Source organism: Plectrocnemia conspersa, unplaced genomic scaffold, assembly GCF_051122295.1.
Source record: "Plectrocnemia conspersa isolate PC_06_02 unplaced genomic scaffold, ASM5112229v1 ptg000001l, whole genome shotgun sequence".
In the NCBI taxonomy this organism is placed as follows: domain Eukaryota; kingdom Metazoa; phylum Arthropoda; class Insecta; order Trichoptera; family Polycentropodidae; genus Plectrocnemia; species Plectrocnemia conspersa.
The window spans coordinates 21469362-21495431 of NW_028277165.1; the positions used below are offsets into that span (position 1 = coordinate 21469362).

General features: G+C 30.0%; 2 protein-coding genes across 7 annotated transcripts in view; one reads left to right on the top strand and one right to left on the bottom strand.

Moving 5' to 3' along the window:
* Positions 1 to 26070, top strand: part of LOC148239179 (uncharacterized) — a 138744-nt gene that overhangs the window by 9891 nt on the left and 102783 nt on the right. The window lies entirely within an intron of this gene.
* The window catches only part of LOC148239180 (uncharacterized), a 32978-nt gene continuing 11111 nt past the window's right edge, over positions 4204 to 26070 (bottom strand). For 3 of the 5 annotated variants that reach the window (XM_088191770.1, XM_088191806.1, XM_088191797.1), the window contains 8 exons: positions 24688 to 24802; positions 23828 to 23900; positions 23608 to 23755; positions 16932 to 17067; positions 14681 to 14830; positions 12866 to 13026; positions 11719 to 12757; positions 9560 to 10308 (listed from right to left, as the gene is read on the bottom strand). In XM_088191770.1, coding sequence (XP_088047896.1) covers positions 12571 to 12757; positions 12866 to 13026; positions 14681 to 14830; positions 16932 to 17067; positions 23608 to 23755; positions 23828 to 23900; positions 24688 to 24802 — 970 coding nt within the window. In that variant the 3' untranslated portion in view covers positions 9560 to 10308; positions 11719 to 12570. Of the gene's footprint in view, positions 4343 to 9559; positions 10309 to 11718; positions 12758 to 12865; positions 13027 to 14680; positions 14831 to 16931; positions 17068 to 23607; positions 23756 to 23827; positions 23901 to 24687; positions 24803 to 26070 lie in introns of those variants that run through there. The other 2 variants (XM_088191789.1, XM_088191779.1) reach the window with 2 other exon arrangements.

Here is a 26070-nt window from a genome sequence, read left to right on the forward strand (position 1 = left end):
TAAAATATTATACATATAATTTAAACAATACATTACATATGAAGTATTGAATAAGCGATATTATAATTAAGAAACGAACACTTTAGAAAAGGTATGAAGACCCAAAGCTCTTAAAAGTAAAAGTATTGGATCACTTCTCCCCTTTCAATTTTATATGGATGAAATACCGTAAAACTTTTATGATAGACATTGATAATCCTGCATATCGCAAAAGCTTAAATGTATCATTTGTGCTTGTTTTATATAGGAAGCTTAGTCTAATTTAAACCCTTTCTTATTTTTAGTATTATTATGAATACACATAGAAAGGATGCGAAAATAAATAGATTCATTAAGCTGTGGCATTTGAATAGGTCAATTACAGAAACCTTTATACACATTTAACATTATCAATATTATATGGCTTCAGTAGCAGGATGAAGCCTTTCAACTACAGCAATTTTGTGGTTATTAAATTGTTAATAATAAATCACGTGTTAATTAGAATTCTTGAATGTATAGTACTTTTAATCGCATTATTAGCTGACCGCGTTTCTAATAAAATACGATCAACGATAAAACTAAAATACGACACTTTTATTACCCATAAATTTCACAATATATTTTATTACTATCAAAATGTGATCTAATGTATTTGATTGATATGGGAAAGTTGCCAAAAATATGCTTACTTTAATCTTACATTGTATTTACTAGAAATAATATTTTTAATATATAATATTAATATTAAATATGTATCAATATTTATTTTATGCATTATAAACAATTTAATCATTAAATAAAATTTAAATGCAATATGTGTGCATGTGTATTTAAACATTATATATGCGTGTGTCAAAACCATAATTATGAAATAAATAAACACTCATGGGGAGTTTCGTCCATATTGTAAATCAAAGTCAATACTAAAACTCGTCCATGGGGAAATTGGATTGCATATTTTTAGCGAGTATACTCGTTCATGAGGTTAATACGCTGGTAGTACACATTGATGTATTTAATGCCAGATATGAGGAGCTGGTCTGATTCGTATCATTTAATATTAATATTTTTTTCTTGCTATGTATTATTCTTAAGTTTTTGAATAACCGAGTTGAATCATTCGAGCATTTATGGTCCGCCATTTCTTTTCAAAATGAACACATGATAAACCTTGTCAAAGGCCTTCTCAAAATCTGTATATACGAGGTCTACTTAAATTTCCGCATCGAGAGATTTTGTCACCGTTTAGTGAAAGACAAAAAAATAGTAACAATAACAGCAATAAATACTATTTGTGTTTTAAGTAATGAGTTAATTATACATATTTTTTTTATAATTATTTCTGTTGCTATTTATTTATTATTATTTTATATTGCATTTCTAGTTGCTTTGAATTATTTCACTTATTTTTTGTGTTTTAATAATGTATTTTAACACTTTTCTAATATTAAATTTCGTTAATTTATTTTATATATATTATTCGGATTTTGTAGATTTTTTTATCTCAATTCAGAAGTTTTAACTATTTTTTATAAAATTAATATAAAATATTTTTTTATGTTAATTTATTTCGTACTCTTTAATTTAATTATATTATTTTCTATATAAATTACATTCATTTAAATATTTTTTTTTTTATAAAATTATACTGTTTTTAGTTTATTATTTTTATTTCTATCTGGGGTATCTCAAAACAGTGAAAAATCGACCGCCGTACATGTACGGCGATACTCCCCAAAGTGTTTAGCTGGAATTCACATATCAGTGAAAAAGGTATACTGTATCCAAATATAAAAATTCGTTTTCTGAATTCACATTAAAAATGAGATACGTTAGATTTGATCTAAGCCGACGAGTTACCTTTTAGACTGTCAATATATCGGACGTCAACGGATTTCGCGATCGATCCTGATTATTTATTTATGGTCGAAAAAAGTTCAAAGTAAAATATGGACTGGTCGCTGACCTACATACTACGAAAACATACACCTTTTAATTGACTCTGAACAAACATAAACAAATAATAAAAACAGCATTTTTAGACTTGATCGGATTTGTTCCGTTTCTTCAGAGTCGACGCTTGATTTTTGTAAGCCCCGGGCAATGTTGCAAAGTTTAACAAAAAAGTTTGTTCACAAAAGAAATTTTTCCAGCTCAGGGTTTGCAAATACGAACTTTTCGACTTTTGTGCTAAGATTAAATATGAATATCAAAGTGCTCATGAATGCTACGTGCTTATGGTTGAAATGTAATATAAAAAATATTCTAGTACGTCGTGTGTGGAATAAAATTTACAATATGCCGAACAATTTGATCGACATACTTGTTCAACATAACAAACACGGCAAACTTTAAAAAAATATGACAATGAATCAAATCATAAATCGATGTATCAAGAAGATTTTTCGATTTTTAATTTTCTTTATATATTTTAAACGTTCAAGTATGCTATTAAATAATATAATGGTTTTAAAAAAAACTCGAGAAAAACAGCTTGCCTTTTTTCTAATAACTACAAAACATATTTTGTAGTTATTAGAAAAAACAATGTATTAAAATAAATCATATTTATTGTATATGACGTGCTTCTAAATCAATTTATATTTAGATATCAAATATTTTCTATGAAGAAAAATATTTTAATCTCCAAAAGATAGGGAATCTCTGCTCCCTAATTTTATTTATCACCCAAATAAGCATATTATCATTACAAGAAATATTTTGTCTCAAAATGGTGTTACTGCCACTTTGGTGAAATAAACTTTATCGTGAAAGTTTTAATTGCCTCAGTCACACTGAATTTTAAAAGAGCAAATATTTATCAGATCTCAAAGTATTATAATTATAAAAAGGAACTATATTCCATATGCTTGTGGCTTTATTATCCCGTATTAGCAAACTAATTACACCCGCAACTACACCAGACATTAATTGCTACTACCTCTAGTTTCATTAAATAGAGGTCGCGCTTCATTCCCCTTAAAGTAAACATCTCGCAGAAGGGGGTTGTTAATTGCGCCTAGCAGGTAGCTCTGCCATCTTAAAAAAGAACATCTAGAATTCTAGAACACAAAATATACCCATAACTAGATCCAGCGTACAAGAAGCATTCAAGTCACAGCTTATTATATACAGAACTACAACTTGTGTGCTTCACCGGAAAACAATGATCAGCCATTATATTTTATTAAAAAAATCTGAAATAACTAAGATAAATATTTTCATAATAATTAAATGCAATCATTATTATAACTTTTGAAACTGATTAGTTTTTGATATTTTACTTAATTTAAGATATTGCTTTAATTTTTTGATTTATTTTAAAATTAATCTAACTTAATTTAAAATATTTTGCTAACAAATCACTATTCTTATATAAAATGCGTCAGTAACGTTTTACTAATTAGCTGTTATTTTCTTTAAAGAAAATATAAAAGTATAATTGAAACGCGTTTGGTGCAAATCTAGTACGCTGCAATAAAATTTGCACAGGCGAAATTCACCTGTGGAGCTTCTAGTCCCATAACAATGAGCTTGAAATCTGGCTCAATGCCAAAGCCGCTCGGAGCGACAGCCAGCGGTTCTCAACAGGTGTGACCCACTTTCGCCGTGAGATGCGAGCGATAATTATTCCCCGACAGACATTGAGGGTATTGGTTCTGCGAATGCCGGTGACGGTTCTCAATCGTTTCCTGCTTCGAGGGCGTATCGATTCTTGGCTCTGGCATTGTTAGGTACAAACGTCATTGAATAATTTTAGGCAAATTATTCGCGAGACAGTTTGCCAAGTTTTGTCGTATACGTAAATAATTATTCATACATAATAATTGTATTCGCCAAATTTGAAAACACAGAAAAGTAACACTCCAAAATAGTCATATTTTAAGGATAAAAACAACAATAAAACCTAGTGTTAGATAAATAAAATCAATATGCAAAATCACGCGATGATTTCAAATGATTGATTTTGTTATTGAAAAAAATATTCTATAAAACACTACTTAATTTAAAGCAATTCTTTGGACTCAAAATAATTTTATTCAAAAATATGTAAGAAAAAATTGCAATATACTAAATCACAATCGGGTATTCTAACCCTGAGTGGCGTGACTTCGCAGCCAGTAAGACGCAGGTGGAAACTGGTAAAAAATTATGCATATTGCGACAAACTATGATAGGCGAGATCGTTGTTCTCCGAGCGGTGGTGGAGAAACTGGCGGAGGGATGACGTCAGTGGAAGATCTGATCGGTGTGGCAGCGACAGTATAGCGGAGGTTGATTCCTCTCTGCTGCGGTGCTCGTTATCTGTGGGCGGGCAGTGTCTGCTAGTCTCCGCTGTCTACCGGTGTCTTATTGTTTCCTGTGGCCGTTTCGTAACAAATAAATATTCATTCAATGCACCAGAGAATCCTTGCGTGTTATTTATGTGACCTTTTTTTATAGTCCTAATGAGGGCCTTTGTGTGGTCCCATTCTTTACACCAGTGCTTCCCAATAACTTTCATGTCACGGCTCCCTAAATCTAAAATAATTAATTCCCGGTCCCTAAAAATATTTTTTTTCTAAATAAAATATTTATTTGGCAGTAATTATTACAAGTATAATATACATATTCTTGCGCATGCGCTTACATCATCTTCTCTGTGTATATAAATATGTTTTATATAATGTGTTATTATTTAACAGACTTAAATATATACATTTCCTGAATATGTAATGTGGATAAATATTCATAAATGAATATTTGTACTTTCTACTGAATATTTTCGCGGCCCACGCGAGAAATCATACGGCCCCCAATTTGGGAAGCACCGCTTTACACTATATTGTCTCGTTGCTCTCAATTGTTATGAATGAGCATTTTTGGTCACGGTCAATAAACGCAAGTTTTAAGAATAATATTCACCACAAATACTCCCAGCGAAGTGATATTGTCATGAAACAAAAGATAAAATAAAACTAATTGATTTAATAAATTAATCAAAAATCTTAATAAAAACAGAAATAAATGAATCAATACAAGAATATTTAAAAAAATTAGCGGCAACAGAAGCTACAGATTACTCTTTATGGAAAGTTACGTATAGGATAAAAAAGCCTTAAAATTGATACTACCGATCAGATTACTTAATGGAAAATGGGCTAAAGAAAACAAGGAAAAAGCATTTACTAAATATATAGAGGAAGCCTTCAAACCTGTCTCTCAGTGCAGTGACTTAACCGATATGGATAAATAAACAGAGAACTACTTAAACTCACCTCTTCAACTTGACCAATTAAAAACTTAAGGTACTTCTTCCAATTAGAAACTTCACTTTGACCGTTTGAGTAGTGAGTTCATTTTTACACATTTGTTAATTTCTAATGAGTATTTTACGTAATTTTCCTTTCAAGTAGTATGTGAATTCTCGTTTTTGTAGTTCTAAGCTATGGAGATATCATTTTCAGCTAATAAATTGTACGAAGAGGGGAAAAAATTGTGAGACAAATATGATTTTTTATTATTTTTGTTCAATAAATTACTTACCACGACATCGTATAGACAATCCCAGTGTTGCTAAACGCAATTTTACTCCATTGTACTATTTTTTTTAAATATCTACTATTCCATCTAATATGACTTATTCAATAATAATTTATTAATAGATTTTCATACTTTTGCATAGTTTATTTTGGCAACTGATTTTTAAATTTTCTGTACTTAGCAGTCTTTAAACAGTAATTCATTATATATTTTTTACTAAGAATCCTATACAGTAAGTTCTCGACTTACGCGGTTAATTCGTTCCAGAAAAATTCGCGTAAGTCGAAAATCGCGTAAGTAGAGGAATACTCATCCGATATGTATTAAATATTAATACATTCCCCCAATCATCCGAACGATACTTAAAAGAACTAAATGCCGTCTTTTTGTATGTATACTTTAGGTTAAAATGAAAATAAAAGCATTATAAAAATTTATTCTATGTGTAAAAATGTCTACATATATTATAATCTTTCTATGTGTAAAAATGTCTACAAAATAAAATGAGTAACATAAAAATAATATTTATACATACATATTCATTAAAATATCATGTCATAATGTCTATACTATTCCATTTCAATATCTTTAGGTGTTGGATTTCTTTTATCTAATAAGAAACCGTACTTATCCAGTGAAGATTGTACACTAGATCTTTTTTTCTCATAATAGATATTTTTATTACAGGAAATAGCGTCCTGAACTGCTTTATTGGCTTTCTCAAACCGATCAATGTCGGGATCTTGTGCTTTTAAACCAGCCATTCCTTGGTCTATCAAATTGAGGCATTCTTTCATTTTTTGTACTCAAATTCTTTTCTTTCTTTGACTTCCTCCTCCGAATCACCGCCGTTGTTTCTATATTCTTCAAGCTCTATTAAATCTTCATTGTTTAATTCCACTCTATGACTTTCTAACAATTCAATGAAATCATTTTCATTTAGATTTAAATTTAATTGGTTTGTCATTTCAACAAGATCATTAATTATGTTATCTTCCTGCATGTGGTCTTCAACAACTTCAAAAAATTGAGGAGTAAGCTTCTTCCAAACGTTTTTCATGGTAGACTTTGCAATTTCATTCCAGGCAACACCAATATTTTTAACAGCTTCATAAATATTGTGTTCTTTCAAAAACTGTGTGAGTGATGTACTGTTTTGCCCTTCAGTTACCTTTATGGCATTTCTAAAAGTAGTCCTTAAGTAATATTTTTTAAAGCTTTGTATTAGACCTTGATCCATAGGTTGTATTATAGAGGTCGTATTTGGGGGCAAAAATGCTATTTTGATATGTTCGTGATCACATGGTGGATGTCCCGGTGCATTATCAACCAGGAACAAAAATTTACGCGCAAATCTATATCAACATCGATATTATAACAAATTTTAAATTTTCGAAATTTTTAACCGCATAACTACGAATCCGCGTAAGTAGATACTGCGTAACTCGAGAACCCACTGTACATTGGTAATAATTTAATTGTAAGAGAAGCAGTGTAAATGTTGGTTTATTTTTAGATTTTATTTTTCTAAAATAATTTGGTGTCACATGAAGTGAGCAAATGTTGCTTTGAGTTTCTTGGTTTTACGACCCGGGTTTGTAAATTAGACTGTCTATATGCGTCCTGAAATAAAATATAAATAAAACTAGAAATGAAAGAATAAATTGTTGTCTTAGTTCTAACCCCACTCATTATTATTCATTTTATTTTACATTTGCTCTCCTTTTTCATTCAAAGTGACGATACAATAATTATTTTAAAACCCCTGTGTCTGGAGTGCCAAAATCGCATTTATTCATCATCATACGCATTTAAAATAACATACAATATATGCTAAAAATATATTTATTTTATTTCAGCAACAGCTGAAAAAGTTGTCAAAACAAAGAATTTGTTTCAACCGCGCTATAATGATAAAATTAGCGTGACGCTCAATTACCTTTATCACACATTCATTTTTGCATGTCGACCATCAATTACCTTGAATACTCTAATAACTAAGGGTAGCAAAAAGTTTCGTTATCAAGTATGTAAAATCTCAAATCATATATGAGTTGACTTTGGAACTTTAGTTTATTACTAGTTTTAGTTTTACGGTTAAAATTCCAAAGTAGATGGCTAAAAATAGTGTTTGATAAACTACGATCCGCGTCCCGGTACCGGCCCTTAAAAAAATATTCGGTACATAAAATAATATAAATTACAATGATAATTTATTGCCAAGCGGAATTTATTTTTTATTAGTTAAACTAATAAATTTTCGTATTATTGGGAGACGCTGATTTAAATAATTTGTCGATTCAACTTTGAACTTTGTTTTAAGCATGCACATCAATGGTTTTACTACTGCTCGAATCAAAACGTTTTATTGACGCCATTAAAAGACTGCGACAGTACTCATCGATCGTTAAAAAGACGGTTGTAAGAAATCGAATTAATCTGTGCTTCTCAATCAGCTTATTTAGTCAAGAGCGAGAGCATTAATCCAGCAGCGCTAAAAATAAACAACGAGGTTTGCGAATAAACAATGGGAGAGAAACTTTTAAAACCGCTCGCAATTTTTTAAGGGATGTTGCGCCCCGGGTGTGAATTATTCAGGGCTCAGGGTTTTAATAATTTTCGATCAATCTCGCGATTAAAAGGCGGCGTGGGTGTTGAATGCGACCGGATCTTTATTATTCATATTTACCGGAAGTCTATTATATAAATATAACTAGCTTTCGTATCCGGCTTTGCATTCACATTGTATATACTTAAACACTCAAACATATACAATGTTCTAGTCTGTCAACAAAGGTGTTTTATAACATTTGCTTATGATTTTGCGACAGAGTTATTGCACCTTTTAAATCGCTGCTGAGCGGAAACCGCGCGAAGGAGAGGCGCGCGGGAGTTGGGTGCTTAGAAATTTAGTCGCAATGGATCGCTTCACGGGGGAACAACGCGCGTTCTGCGTAAAACAACGATTCTTATATGATTGTTCAGTGCCTGATTAAATCGTGGCTCATTAAATTCGAGGAGACCGGTTCGACGCTAAATAAGAAAAAAAAAACAGGCGGCCGTGGAGCAGGAGAAGCGAAGAGATCCCACGCGCTTTGTGTCGTAGTATTTCAAAACCTAGGTGCCAAATTTAAGAAATGCCAGCGGCAAATTGTAAACATTTAGACGACTTTATTTTTAAGACATGATTTTCCCAATTGTGTTCTTTCAGTGCAATAAACATTTATCATCATTCGAACTATAGCTTATTTTATTAAATTTAAAAAATGCAATAACTAATGGACTATCATATATAATGCCGACGGGAAAACTAACTTCATTTTAAGTCTTAAATCTAGTGTTTTTTCTTGAGAATTTCTCGAGAAAAATGCTAAATCGAGAATTTTTATTACTCTAAAATATTGCTAAATTCTCTAGGATTTTCGAGCACCCTTTTTTGTTAAAAAATATTTTTACGTATATTTTTAAATGTTTTACAACCGCTGCATTTTTTATATCACTGCATAAAAAGAGGTACGTCCGTACCAGATGTTTGAAAATATGCATGATTTTTTATAGAGGTCTAAAGTATTTGAATGGAAAAAATTGTTAACGTTTTTATCAATCATTTTAAGCAGTTTTTTCTTTTCTTTGTTATGTATGGGAATCAACAGATTGCAAAAAATGTATGGGGATATCAAAAGAGTCACGCTATAAAAATTGCCTGTCGGCGACCCTAAATCTTGTTTTTTTTTTAATATTCCAAAGAGGTTTTTGTCTTGTTCTGAATATAAAAAATGTAAAGTAGCAACAGCTGTTATTGTAATTTTTCTCTACAATTCAGGTATAAATATAGAGTCTGAATTTATTTTGTAACTCGACGGTCTGTAATCATCTTCAACGATCATATATTTCTATGTTTATCAATAATATAAAGATATCTACAATAATATACTGTATTACTTTAATGACATATACTATATTTTTCCTTCATCAAAATTTACCAAGAGTTTTCAGAAAAATCGAGAAGTGAAAATGAGAATTCTCATTACTCGACAAATAAAAACACATTGAGAAACCAGAACGCCTAATTTTATTGCAACACTTCAGATAGTCCCGACATTTTTACAATTAACATATGGACCCTAGTGTTCTTTATATTAAGTTTGGGAGATAAGCATAATTTATTATTATTTAATTTTGATCGATCATCATATACTTGGTTTTCCTAGATTTTCATAATCTCACGGATTAATTTCGTGATCAATAATTAAAATCGATCTATACTTCGTTTCATTTAAGAGAGTCACTTTGAGGCTTATCTCGCATTTCACAATTTCATACTCATATTTGTTCAACCTACTTCATTGTTATTTCGACACTCGAATTGTTAACATCTTTAAATTGTTATCGCTATAACGATTGATAAATTATTGATTTTAATAGCATGTAACTTTCACTATTTCAACATAATATATTCATTTAAAATTTAGAAATTAATGATAAGTAAATATTATGCTTTAGAGCGAATTGGTGGGGGCGTACACTTAAAGTTGTCACCTCTTTTTCACTTATCTCAAAGTGACTCTGTTAAAAGAAACGGAGTATAGGTCGTATATATATAAACTAATAAAAAATATCTTATAATGAGCTACTTCAGCTCAAAGAGAACAAAAAAAATTAAACGATTTTCTTAGATACAAATGTATCAACAGTATAATAGGGCTACCAACCTTAAAGATTCAAGGAATTTAAGAGTTCAACTGCTGAGTCCATTATCTTCAAATGGGTAAATTGTGCTGCAAATAATCAACTGCAATCTACCTGTGAATCGAAAAATGGATTTCATCAGATTTATATTACTGCTATATTAAGTTATTCGTTATATGTGCTATAATACAACATAACGAAAATCGTACGTATTTGAAATGTTTGTTACTAAAGAACTTATATTATACAATAAAATTATAATAATTATTTAGCCGCGCATTATATTTAGCTCTTAAAATAGTATTTGTAGTAAATGATTTTTTTTGAGACATAAAATTATAATAAAAATTGGAGCTGCTCATTCAGATATCATCTGGGTAAACAGCTTAAGGAGACGAAGCCTTCCATAATGTGTGATAATATAATAGAATCATGATAACATAATATATATATATATATATATATATATATATATACAATCCACACAAATTGAGTAAATTGTTGTAATAAAATAAAATTAATAGTTTAAATATTAATCTGCTTATTTTATAAATGTAGTAGTTTGCTGTCAGGATATTTTTTGTATGCTATGTTTCGTTTTTAACTACCAACCCGATACATTCACAAACACTGCACATTTAACCCCACTCGGGCGATGAACTAAGCAAACTCGTTAACATTATACAATTTTGCCTGTGCCAACAGAACACACGCTGCTCTTGTGTACAAACATATTGTAGTGTCCGACACCGGAGCTTGGTCAAAGCTTTGTCGACCCAGTTTCGTCTTTCTGCACACGAGGAATGATTATGCTAGCAGTAAGGTTAAACCAGCAGTCGTTTGGATAATTTGTCAATTTGATACGGCTCTAAACTTTGTTATAAAGGCGGCTTTACAGTGTTCGCTTTGTAGTCGACTTTGAATAAAAGCTGTGAATAAGTAAAGTTTCCATAAGTATTGCTTTTATCTTTCATAATATACTGTGAGTTTACGAGTAGCATCTGCAATAAGCGCCGCAATTGGTGGGCGGCAAAATTAATATTTATTAAGAAAAATGTTTATTTTTTTCAAAGAGAGTACCCAGTGCTAGTAATTATAAAGTACTAATGAGTTTAAGTTATCATAATAGCAAATATTTGAAAGACTAACTTTATCCATCATTACATCTGATAAAATGCTTCGACCTTCAAAGTCAATTCAAAGCCGTATTAATAAGTGTGTTAGAGCATTTTCTATGGTTCGCTTCTTGTAAGTTTGACCATCTTTTCACCGTTGCTTTGATTCGGGTTGATAATGGTAAACCCATGTCACAAGTGTAATAAATATTTCTTTTATATTATTATGTATTTTAACAGCTGGGAAAGTACTTTTCCGCAAGAAAGATATTAAACTTTTGTATTAAAGAACAGATTAGGATTAAGACTTTTACTGTTTCATCAAAAATTTTATTTCACCAGAACGCTGCTAGACTTTGACTGTGGATACAGAAATGATTTATATAAATAACATTAAATATATTCTTACCTCTTGTGGGTTCTGACAGGATGATGAATCGCAATATTAGAAAAAATCTATTCTTATCGCTCATTAACTAGAATAAGTAAAATTTAAACTATTACCATCGCTACAAAATCATTAGATATGTCGTGAATTCTTTATGGTATTGAATTGTTTGAAAAGGGCCAGGGAGAAATTAGATGCTATTTTTTTCGTGTACTCCTTTGAATTTTAATTAAAGAATACGGAATCGGAAAATCGGAAATTCGGAATCGAGGGACGTAGAGAAAGAAATAGATGCCAAATGGGATGTATTATGGAGGTAGTAACTTACAAGTATCGCGGAGCACATCGGATAAAAAATATATGAAAATTATAATTTTGTTAAAAAAACCAACACTATATTTTATGAAAATAGTTTATAGTTCAATCTGTGCATTTTTTCCAATATAAATTTAGTCAATGTGCATAAAGATATAACAGTCAACATTATTGAATTATATAATGTAATAATGGCCTATAAATTATATACATATATCATTTGGCAGTGATATTATTAATATTTGAAAAATGACAGATCATTAATATGCTTTAATTAAAAAACAATTTAATAAATATCAGTTATTTAAATAATAACATATAATTTAAATATGAATAATATCATATTACATTTTTTCTTTACTAACAATGGCAATATAAAGATTTCATTAATTTTTTATAAAAAAAAATACATAAGTATTAACTCAGAATTTCAACATTCACAACCAAATATCAATATTGCTATTATTGCTTACCGATCATCAATTAATGCTATTTAGCGTAGAAATATCAAATGCATATTCCTCTTTGGTTACAAAAATCATATTAAAATAGCAAACATCAAGTTTTAGGCATGCTGATCAATTCCCAAATAGTGATCTGATCCATGGCCTTTTGTATTTCGCTCTTCATCTGCTCTTCCATTATCGGTATCGCTATGCTTTTGATGTGTCCAGAGATCCATGTAGATATCGTAGACACGAGCCAGTTCAATGGACCCAATCCGGTTATGTGTATGTCGACGTCCCTAAAACATGTCAAAGATTTTCATTCATCCGGTAAAATAGACATTAGGCAGACACAACTGAGACAGCCGCGAATTTAAATTTTTGGCACAGATGCAATGAATACTAACCCGAAATACTGGATTTTAAGATCGTCTATGACTGCGAAAGGTTTCCATCTACTTATACCGGCTGAGATTTTCATGTGTATGGAATTTTTCCATATGGTGGCTTCTATTCTACCCGTCGGTCCGATGTTCATAAATTTAAGTCTATATTCTTCAAAGCCGACCTGCAATTGTTTTGTTTTTGTAGAAAGATATACAATATTTTAGAGGAAAATACAAATAGGAAAAGTTCCAATAAGCACATTTTTTAAAACAAACTTTCAATGTGAAAAAATATTAAAATATTTTTCATTTACTTGTAAGCAATTTTTACATTTTTTTTAGATTAAAATATTATATATTTATGTAAAAAGCATGGATCGATCATCATAAATAAGGATTTCCTAGATTTTCCCAATCTTACGGATGAATAATTAAAATAAAATCGAATTAGGTGCATAGTGACAGTAGTTATTTATTAAATTAATAAAAGAAATATTACTGATATACAGACTTTGATTTCAGTCTGGCGTCTCACTACTTGCTTAGTAGTTGTAAATTGTTTTAACTCGGTTGTGACGTATTGAGCTAAGGTCTGTCAAGTTACAACGGAAGTTTAACAATAAATAAATAAATATAAATGTTATCGCGTTCTTAAGTCAACGCATGACATATCAAAACTGAATGCGTTAGTTAGTGCGTTTGCTGATTCTCAAACTGTGTGAATGTAATTTATTATTTACTTATACATATTATTATCGGTTGATTTTTTTTATTAAATCTGCCGTTGTAACCTGATAGGTGTAAGCCCAATGCGTTACAACGGGGTAAATCTGTACCAACTGAGTGACACAATCAGATATAATGAATACCTACAAGTATTAACCACAAGAGTAAAAGTCTGGGAACCAATGACTTCTATATTAATAATTATAAATGAATATTTGCAATATAATTTATAATTAATAGATGTCACTATAGCTGGGTCGGTTTTTTTAATAATAGCGCAATTTGTTGCTGCCGGAGCTCCAATCCGCAACCACAGACGTTACGGACTACGTTATTCCGTCCTATTATATTTTTTCCTGCTGTATAAAAGTGTTTATTTACTATTAGCGTATTTGTGGTCGCATATTTTATTCTTAGTTGAAGGAATTATGGTAGGGGTGGGGGGGGGGATGAGGGCAAATTTGGGAATATATTCATATGATAATAATTAGATGTTTTATTTTCTTGTTCATTACTCGTTTATTGTGTGTGTGTGTGTGTGTGAACACAGAATTATAATGCAGATGTGTAAATATTGTGTGGATTATATATAGCCGTCCGGCTGAAATATGTGCTCACTCATTTCATTGCTTAACTGGTTTTTGTTACAGTTACGCTGTGGATATATATATTTTAAGCCCATGGCCATCATTTTTAATGATGAACTCATTAAAAGAAGTTGATTGATTAATTTTATTAGGCTGTTCTTTATGATAAAGTTTGTGAAATCGAAAATTGTGCATGCGCTGGGTGCTGAAAACGAAGGATAATCAAGAAACATCTTCCTGGTTCATTAAATAACTATATTGAAAAATAAGCAAAGCTACATACATATATTATAGGGCAATTCCCAAATAAAAACATGGACATATTTCTTATAGACTTTCGTTTCAAATATTTCTCGTAGGTAATGAATTCAATATTTATTTATTGCGTTATATTTTATGATAAGCATTTCAAAACTTTTTGAATAAATCAATGTATAAATCACAAAATAGTGAGCGTGTTTTATTTTTATAATCTTCTGATGTTTTTACAATAATTTATAAAGCTACTAAAAAATGAACGTACCTTCATTTTGGCCAACTTCATGGAGACCATCAATGTAGCTTTGCTGACGCCCAAGGATAAGGTCACATCGTTTATCCTATCAATGGTTGACAAGTCCAAGAGTCTTCCTTCGTTAGTATCGAACTGGCCGTGGACGGTCACAAGACCTATCTAAAAAATCCAATAACATTATTACCTAATAGAAAATTCGCAAGCGGAGTTTAAAGCGGTTTAAAATTATTACGACCTTTCGATATCGGCGATTCGGAAATAACCAGAGCCAGCGCGGCGCATTATATAGCCCAATATTATAGAACGATATAAAAGCGAATTGAATTTATTGGTCCCATCAACATGGACTGAACGAGGTCGCAAACTATTTTCCAAAATTAGCTTGGCTTTCGCGAAGGCACGGTACCGCGGCGGTTTTATTTCCAAAAGGGCCAATAAAACTTTTCGAAAGACTAAATATATCTAATGTGTGCATGTGCCTAAACTGTGGCTCAAAAGCAGTTTATTGTTATAAAGAATATAAAAATCATGCGAGGTGATTTATAAATAAATAATAATATTTTTTTATTAAGCACGCTCTTCAAGAAGATTTATTTTTATAATTTTATTATATAATATATTTTTTAATAAAATACTAGAACATAAGCAACGAATTATACAATATTCCATTTATATCGGTTAAATTTTATTTAATTATGTTTACTTGATCTGAATCGAATACTATTTGTAATCTTGTATCAACTTTTCCATTGTTATACAATTATTTTGGTTTAAAGGCAAGAAACATTTTTATGTCTTCTAGATCAGCTGTAATGATAATTTTATCCCCAATAAATATCATTTTTTGCAAATTTTTCATTGTACTAGAAAATACTATAAAATATTGTGTTAATTAGTACAAGGCTTTGAATAATAGTTAAATAGATAAATTTCTGTCATTAAAATTTCTACAAAATAATGGACCTTGTATTTAATTTATTAATGATATTTTTTATATGCGTTTTCTTATATTTTTTCGTAAAACATATAATAACTATTCTTTGCAATAAGGATCGAATAACCTGATTTACATACATATGTATATGCTTTCAAATGTGTATTTTTTCCGTAACACATATAGATTTTTTGTATAATAATGTTTAAAATGTAACATATTTTTTTAAATGTATATAGTACCTGAAAAGTTATTTTAACAATAGCCTCACAAATCCATAAGATAACAAGGATTTTTGTATCGATTTTCACACCAAAAAATTAACTTTTTCAATCTATCGCGAAACATATGTTTTAATAAATTAATTACATAGCACGAATTGTAGTTTAAAATAAATCAATCGTAAAAATATATTTTATAAATAAATACATATAAGGTTAAACAGCATATATTTTAATGCATCGAGGCAAGGACACGTTAACTGGTTACGCACATTTCAAAAGAAAGTAAAGGACATAAGTCAAATATATATTTAACGACAAAAATAAGGCAACTAGATAGTTTACAAGTTCTTGCTATAAATGTGTGAAAGTATTTGGTAGGAGGATCGTATTTTTATATCAAAAAATAATGTTAATTTTTACTGAAAGCTCAAGGCTTTTATATATATAAAAATAACATTACGGAATGATTTAACTTTTGATTGTAAATTAACTAAAAAAAAATCATTTTTTTCTGTCAAAAATCGATAGAAATTGTTTAAAATTTAATTTAATTAATTCAAATAGAGCTAGGGCCAGTGGCGTAGCTATGGGGGGGGGGGGGGGGGGCGCCCCGGGCGGCACTTGCTTGGGGGCGGCATATTCGCGATGGGAACGTCTAGTGTGGTTCTTAACCCTGAATTCACTACAACATATATAAATCCACGAATAACAAGAGGTTGATAAAAACTAATTTATTATTTTAGGAAATGCAGATTTTATGACCCTGAAAAAAATGTACGGGGGGGGGGGCGGCAATTTTAAGGATCGCATTGGGTGGCACATACCCTAGCTACGCCACTGGCTAGGGCGTACATATTATGCTATGCTCTTAGTATACATTTATGTTAAAAAGGTATATTTTTAACGAATTTCGTTTCGGGAATTTATCCCCAATCTAGATGTTCCATTGAGAACATTTAGAAGCCATGTTGTATGTAGTTCTTCGATTGATTTCAAATGACATATTGATGAATCAAACGATTTAAGACATTTCCATACTTTGATGATGCTGTTAAAGTTTATTGTCAAGTAGTTTCATACGATGATATTATTGCAATCTTACCTTTTTGCTGAAATTTGCATGCAGATCTGGCAGTCTGACCACTTCGCTGCACTTTTGCAGAAAGTTCTTCCTGACTTCCATCAGGATCTGATCCACCACCATGTTTCCGTTTGAAGAGACGTTCGCCACTCGGGTGCTGTGGAAAGTTACATAAACATTACGATCGATTTTTAAAATCAATCATACTTTTCACATTTCACCAAGCACCGCGAGTGTACCGACGTATAAAATGTAGTCTAGCACAGTTTACGCAATTGCATTGTGCAAATGTTTTGTGCCGTGTGTGTGTATGCGTTTTCTCGGAAGCGCTTGTGGAGCGACATAAGAACCAACCTGAATCGCACTGGTGAGAAAACTAAGTTTATTTTGCACAGGCGCCTTAAAAGGTTAACTTTAAAAACAACAAAAAGTTTAATATGTGCTTCGTCATTGGTAGTATAATTGAGGAAAAAAAATAAAACGCATTCGTAAATAGACCTTGATAACTGGTAAAACAACATGCATATAGCCTTCAGTCAGAAAGAGATGCAGCAGACACCTTTTTCAAGTTTTATAAGTACAATATAGGGCTGCGGAGTTGTACATAAATTAGTAACCTGTTTTTGTGTAATATCACTGAATAAAAATTTATGAAACACAACTTTACATACCCAATAATATCATTCAAATACAAGACTGAAAAATATATTTTACAGCAAAATTGGGATGATTTAAAGCAGACATTAAGAAAATGGATTATCAGGTATAAAAAATATAGATATTCAATTTATTTTAAGCTAAGACTATAGTGATTTTTTTATACAGTAATAACATAAAAATACGGCATAATCATTTTTTTTCATAAAAGTGTCAGATTTTACTAGGTAAATCAGTTTTTTACTAGCTAGGATTTATATTTTATTTTCATTTGGAGCACAACATAATTTTTATGATTAGGGAAGTCAATCCTATGATCTCGGACGATTAACGATTTTTTTTAAAAAATTCGGGATAGATTTTTATCAAGAACAATACAGTTAGTCTCAGTAAAAAATTTGTTGCATGTAAAGAATTGCCAAAAAACATATGGAAAAAACCATTTTCATTGAGAAATAATATAGTTTGTATTGTAACCGTTATTACTAAATAAAATACCGGTAATACCGTATTTTTTATTTCTTAAAAACGATATCTCCATCTTTTAGAACTACGAAAACAATGCCCATATTGCTTGAAAGCAAAAGCGTAAAATAAAATGATGCTCATTATAAGTAGTTTCATCGGGGTAGGATATCAAGTAGAATAATATTATCCCTTTTAGTCCAAGAGGGCCGAAATATCAGCTCACCCTACCTATGCGAAAAATCAGTTTATATTTCGGCACAATTTTTTAATATTTAATTTAGCATGTTCGATATTTTTGTATATGCGCGACGTGTCAATATAAAAAGAATATATTTTCTTCGTCTCAGGCAAATCTAACAGTACTTGTCAGTTCCCAGTAATTCTGTTATGTAACAGAAAAATGACCGCGCCTTTTTTATGATAAGGATGACTGGCGAAGTGAAAACAAAAGCAGGTATTGCATACACGATACTCTTTCTACTATTTGTATATTTTTTTCTCCATTCAGATATATTTTACCCAAATAGTATATACATATTAGCAATAAGTCAGCCTTAATAATTATATTTTAATTAAAAAAATGCATGTTTTTTTAAAAACAAAAAAGTTTTTTATTGGATAATAATGCAATGTTAGTTTTTTCTGTTACCAACTAAATATTTTTTAAATCAAATTTGATTTGTATTTTATTTTTTTAAGAAAATAAATATGAAAAAGCAATACTTTTTATTATCTCGCATCATTGAAAGTACACAAAAAAAGTTGCAAATTTTCAAAACACATTTGTATAACATTATTTATTTAAAAATGCAAATCAATGACTTTTTCAAAAAACAAAAATTCGCAAATGTTTGGCCAAATTGTCTAGAACTAAAAGGGTTATTCTTTGTTTATGTATTTTTTATTCAATAATATTTACCAAAGTTCAAAGTTTACAAAAGTTCTTACCATTACATTAGATTAAAAATTAATAATAGTCTTTATAATATGCTGGAGCGATTTTTATTTTAAAAATTAAGTATATATATAACGCTAGGATTTTTTCATTGACATTCAACAAAAATGACTTTGTATAAATGGTAGAAATTATAGAAGTTTTAAAACAATAAAATTAGCTGTCCAAACATTCTATCCAACATGAATTTAGCCGATATTTTTTTAAATTTACATTTCAACACTTGACTGAGCTTGAATCTGCATTAAGCAATGGCATGATAATTGTTCTTAAAAACAGATTTAATTCGTTTACTGAAATAGCTATTAAACCCCAATATATTCGATGACGATAATCATCATATCATGTTTCAAGTAACAATTTATTGAAATAATAGCTAAAGAACATCAACAAAATACGCTTCAAATTTCAGAGCCTATATAGAGATATCTCTCCAGCAACAATGAGTACTTTGCTTCACTTAGATTCCAGTCAATAGAGCCATATTTGAGGACGCTACGAACTAGCGTATCGTACAAAACGAAAAATAAAATAATTAATTTATGTACGTAAATAAAAACTCTATATGTATATTATATAAAATCAACGTAAATTTATTTATATAAAAATGCAAATTGGTTTATAAGAATCGGATTTAAAAACAGTAATTAATTACTTGATTGAATTTAAATATAATTAGAACATATACAATATAACGTCAGTCATATTTACTTTTAACTTTTGGATTATCATATTTCGAAACTATTAAAGCATTTGCTTTGGAATATTTTTTTACATATTTTCAAATTTACTTAAAAACTTTTTTTCATGAAAGAAAAATAGAAAAGTAGTTGAAAAATTACTTAACTCATTTCGGTCCGCTATTTTTGCGGAATTTAATGTTTTGACAAAAAGTGTAATTTTTTACACTATCAATATAATTATAAATGTATATATTAATATCTCTAAATAAAAGTTATTATTTTATTTCGTTAGCATGATATTTTTAACCGGGCTGACCGCAAGGTTTCGCTATCACGTGAAAATGCGTGAACGAACCGTAATGTGTTAATCAGTCAAAAAGGTTTATAACGTCACGGAACGAATTAAACTCGTAAGTCAAGGTACCACTGTACTGTAAATGTGTATTTTTTGTAAAATACTGTATCGTATAATTTATTTATTTTTGTCAACTGATACACAGCTTAAAATTTCAACATGATTAAGCCCATCATATGTTTATTAACTCTTCACTAAGCCGTTGTATGCTCAGTAGCACAATTTTAGTCTATATGTAACACATGAAGCGAAAAAATTGTTTACAAAAATCGAACATACAATTCAAACAAACTTGACAAAAAAGATTGACTATCGCTGTATATATAGAGAGATAGAGATACATCTAAATATTATTGGACTCGTATCACTTCTGAATAATCTGGGTCCCATTAGACGAAAAATTGTTTACCTGCATATGAAATTCGTAAACAACTATCAGGTTTAACGATTCGTAGAAAAGTACATATTAAATTCGTAAACAACTATCTGGTTTAACGATTCGTTGAAAAGTGCATACCCAATTGTCTTATTTTTAATATTATATAATTAATTAAAATCATAAGTTATACATAATTAAAAAAATAATACAAATTAAATGAATCAAGGTGAACGAGAAAATTTCTTGTGATAAGCTTAAAGCTCATAAAACATTCGTTCTTAATAAAACGTGTAACCTTCATATTACAGACAGCATACCTTATTTATGAACAGGGTGGCTTAAAAGTCAAAGCATTTTTAAATGCTGACGTTTCATGAACTTTAGATTGATATAATAAAAAAATAAAATAAAACATAAAAAATAACACTTTTGTAATAGTAATTCTTATATAATCAATTAACTATTCGTGAGATTAGAAAATCCCTAAATTAAACAAGTCACACGATTAAATTAAAGAATATTTGGCCTTCTAAAAAATATAAATGTGATCATGAAAAATTACGTACAAAAAATATAAGTGTGTTCGAACGAACGTTATAAGTGATATATAACACTATGGAAGTTCTTATTGATTTCGCAAATACATAAGGCGGAAAGTGTTGCTTCCATTTACTCATGTAACCTTATTCACTCGTTATTTCCTTGCAGAAAATTGCATTTAAGATTTTTGATAAAAAATATACTTTTACTACATATTTCATATAAACTTTAAATTTAAAATAAGCTTTAACTGTTATTTTTAAAAATTATTAGTAAACATAAATACATATACAGTTAACTCTCATTAAGCCGAATAAGGTTAATTCGAAAACTTTCGATATGAAATATTTATATTTAAATGGAAGTCACTGATCGAAAACAATTAAACATCTGCAACTGTTAAATAAACACATACTCGTAAATCAAGCTAAATATAAATATAAAAAATGTCTTTTCATGCTAATTTTGTATTAAATTATAATATGATTGCAAATGTTGCTGTATAAATCAAGATGAATATTCCGAAAATCAGCTTCCATTTCTGTTAAAAAATGTCCATGGGAAAGAAAGTTTATCACTAATAAAACTGGTTCAATAACAAATGATAGATTGAGATATTTACCACAATGTACAATAAATATTCAGAGGCTCTAGACACCTTGCTTTTCAAAAGCCACATAAACTTTAAACTGATCCGCATATATATGAACCACCATCTATCAAAGTTTTCTGAGCTTCATAAAACACATTTTCGTCTGTAGTTGTTCCATACAGACGATACATGAAAGCTAATTATTCAGTAACTAGTTTTTCAAACAGTAGAAAAATGTCAAATCCAGAATTCTCATTTATCGAGAAATTTTATAAAGCATTTTTTATTACATGTAATTAAATTTGTACGAATATTTTTAAAATGTTTACAACCACTGCCTTTTTTATAAAGCTGCATAAGTAAAGGTGGGTTAATGCCTAATATGCATCTTATTGGAAGGTTTAAATAGGGGTCTGGGAATGACAAAAAATTGTTTATAAATTTGTAACACTTGAACTTGCATTATTTTTGCTTAAGTAATAAAAGAAGACAATCAGATAAGAAACATTTCCGAAGGTGTTCGTGCCAGATGTTTGAAAATATGTATACTTTCTCGGATGATCGAAAATATTGAAATAACATTTTTTTGCGATTTTCTATTTCGGAAAAATTACTATTTTATTTATTCTTCTAAAGCAGAAATATGTAAAATGGGAAAGAAATTATTCGCAGATTATTTAATGGCTTGACAAATTCTAAGAACCCTCGCGACTCCATTAAATCATTAGAATCCATTGAAGAAATTGAAAATGTATCATTGGCGCAAAAATTAGAGAAAGAAATTTCTTTCAAGCTTACAGAGAATAGTGTAAGAAAACCAACATCTTACGGAGTAATGGAGAAAGAATTAAAAATATCTGAATCGACGGGCAAGAGAACAAATAATTTACAGTGCCTATTTGAAGCTTTGTTGTCGCTTAAAGCAACATCAACACAAAACGAGAGAATTTTTTAATAAAAATATGAACGAAAATATGAACGTATTAAATATATTTTTCATTCATCAAAATTTTCGAGAATTCTTGAGAATTCTCTTTTCTCGAGAAATGAAAATCATAGAGAAATCAAAATTCCAACGAGCAAATATAGCATTGCTTTCTCAAATAAACGGAAGCAACTGAAATGTATCAGTAAAACCAATGGTTTCAAAAGCATGATGCAAACAAGTAGTTCACCTAGTAACTAAATGTTCGCAAGAGTTTTTCAAAATGTTTACTTATTGCTAATAATTTAACTAACCAAAGATTACTTGTAATAATTCGACATAGAGCGCCATGGATTAACCAGCCGAGAGTCGAAAAAGTTTGATAACACTTGGGTGAAGTCAAATAAAACTACTTAATTCATTGATTTGTTATTTAATTGCCTGTTGATGTTACTCACAATGTGCTCAACTTTTTTAGAAACCATTCTTGCCGAAGGGCTGATAGATTTAAATAAATCTATTTTTCGGGATACATTTATTTTACTCCAATAATCAAATATTACTTAACTAATTCATCATCGGTAATGGCCTTCCATTATTATTAATTAAATGACTTATTTTTTTGCGAAAAAAATGCGCTGTATTAAAAAAATCCATTTCAAGCTTCTCAACTTTTTTGTCGTGTGCTTAGTTTGGTAAACTTGGTGTATATTGTATTATTTTAGTAAATAAGCATAATGCTTTCATCATTTAATTCGATATTAAAATAATCCACACTCCACTCTGCTTTAAAAGCACGACATTCGAAGTCCACTAGTCTCATATTTTCTGATTTGGACAGTGACAGAATAAAATATTGCAAAAAGTGTTACACGGGCACTGAAAACGCTGTTAAATTATACTTGCGTAACGTCACAGCAAAATGCAAAGCAATAGGAGCACCACAAACGGTATTATCTCGCAGCTTCTCAACTAGACGGTAATGCGTTTCGCTATAGCGCATATTAAAAAAATTAAGAGTTTGAAAATGTGAAATCTAATCTTAATTTAAATAATTCTATTTTTTAACAAATTTCATTCCCCTGGGTTAAGATTTATTGAAAGTTTTACTATATAACCAAGTAAAAAGATTAAGATACTCACCTAAAACATTCGATAAGAATGGGATTCCCTCCGAGGATTTCGCTGACGGACGTAGTTTTCTGCAAAACTCCGTTTAGCTGCCTAATTAGCTCTTGTTCCAGATGATAAATGAGGTCGTTGGAGAACTTAGCAACCAAGGGTAGTTTTTCTGCGCACACACCACAAATACACTATTAGGAGGCATTAAAAAGAACCGCAAGCGAATACATAATAAAATTACCGAAAGAATCACTCGAGATTTCACTGGTGACCATTTCTTCCGCTCCTCGACCTTTTGGTACGTAATGCGACACCTGGAGCAATTAAGCAAAGGTTTAACCGAAAGATTGCATAAATTGGTGAGATCGGAATAATGAACAAGGGGAATACACATTAAAAGCGATTAACTCCAGCTTGGAGGTTCAAGTTTTACAAGATTAAATATTCAGAATATTCAGCAGCTTAGGGGCAATTGACGGAGATGAATTTTGACTAATTAACTTTTGGGCTGCTTTTCGACCGGCACTGTCCATTATTTATGACGGGTATTACGAGCGCCAAGGACGAAGAGGAAAAACTGCTAGTTTTCCGCCAGCTCTGCGAGAAGACGAATCGCTAATATTTTGTCAGAATGGGATTACCCATAAATATTAAACGCACTCTTCTTACAAGGTTATCGCACGAGATTTTATATTCAGATAACTTCGTTGAAAATATCCATTTAGTACTAGGAATAGATCTACATAAACACTAGAATTCCATCAATCATAAATTTATATTCATAAGACAGAGATATTATTTTAGCTCAGAGCGAATGCTTTTAGATATATTAATCTGTGAATATACTTTAAGTTCGGATTCGGACTTGTTGGCATTTCCAATATTTTATGATAATGCATCTATCGGAAAATTTTATAGTATTATATACGAGGGCACTCAATAACATGTGTTTTAAATTTACAATAGAAAGAAACTTATTCGTTGAACATTAGAACTCACACAATTTAGTGTACGCCACTATGTGTTACTGATAACAAAATAATATCGCGGTTTAACATTTACTTAATATTACAATCTAAAAAATATTAAATATAAACTTACGCTTAAAATAACTTCTTCTAAATTCACTTTGAAATCAGTGTTGAGGATGATAAGCGAGTCATCCTTAATCTCCAAACCAGCACCACCTTCGACTTTGACACCGGAAAAAACAACCCTAAATAATACATCAAGTTATTATAGATGGCCACTATAGTTATTGTAATAAATATGACACAAATAAACACGTATGACAAAAAGTTTTTTAATTATAGATTTATAAATACATTACTTAAAATCAAAAAAAAAATCTGCTTAATAAGTACACTTCTCAGTCAAAAAAATTACACTTAATAAGTATACTCCAATCACATCGAGTGATTCACATAAACTGATGAGTGCATTAAGCGCTTGTGACGAAAATTATGTCACAATCACTTTCATGGTGGTATTTTGAAAACACCACAGTTTCTATCTTTTGCAATTGCTTCCAGAACATTGTGGGTTAATTTAATTATTACTGTAATATTTTTCGATAAAAGAAGTAATAAAAAATATTAAACTTTCAATTAAAAACACATACACCGCGACAGGTTTTGAGCTATCGACTATTATCAACTGAACCAAAATGAACATAATTAAGTTACAATAAGTGGTGGGGGAAAATCAGAATATCATCGTTAACCCGGATATTGTATTGTATTAATTAAAGCCCTCAAGTAATAAGACAAATACGAAGAAACCAAATTCGTGTCAATTTATTTATTTATAAGTATGTATCAAATAAAGGTACTTGTAATTTGATAAGCAAAAAGCAAATTAAAAATAAGAAACCTAAGGTCTCGATTTCTGTATCAATTTTTCAGTTTAATATTGGGCACATTGTCTGCTGTATTACAAGCCCTTTAATTCAAGGGCAGACATTTACCGAATGCAATATTATATTTATACATTTTAAAAAGAAGAATTACGCTTCTATTTTTACTTTGAAATCGTAGATTATGTTTTTACTTAATAAACATTTTCTTATTATTCATCTTAGAACTAAAGATCCGCTTAACTAATTTTATGAAGCTTGTTCCATCGTATTATATCATATAATAAGTTCCTACAGGTCTATGGAAAACTGTATAATATGTATATTTATTTTATATTATACATATATTATATTCTTAATGAGGTTTAATAGCTCTGAAGTTTTTTTATATTAAATATGTACGACCAAGCTTTATTTCATTTAATTATCACTACATTCATTCGTGAGATTAAGAACATATAGTTAAACCTAGTCTGTGCTGATCGATTGAATTCTAAAAAAGCACAAAAGTTTATATAGGATTCGAATTCAGGTCTTTCGAGAATTAGTCATTGACTATAACACTATCGTGACAAAAGCATGATTATCAAGTTTAGTTTTTATTAGGTTGAACCTAAAAAATCTTTAGC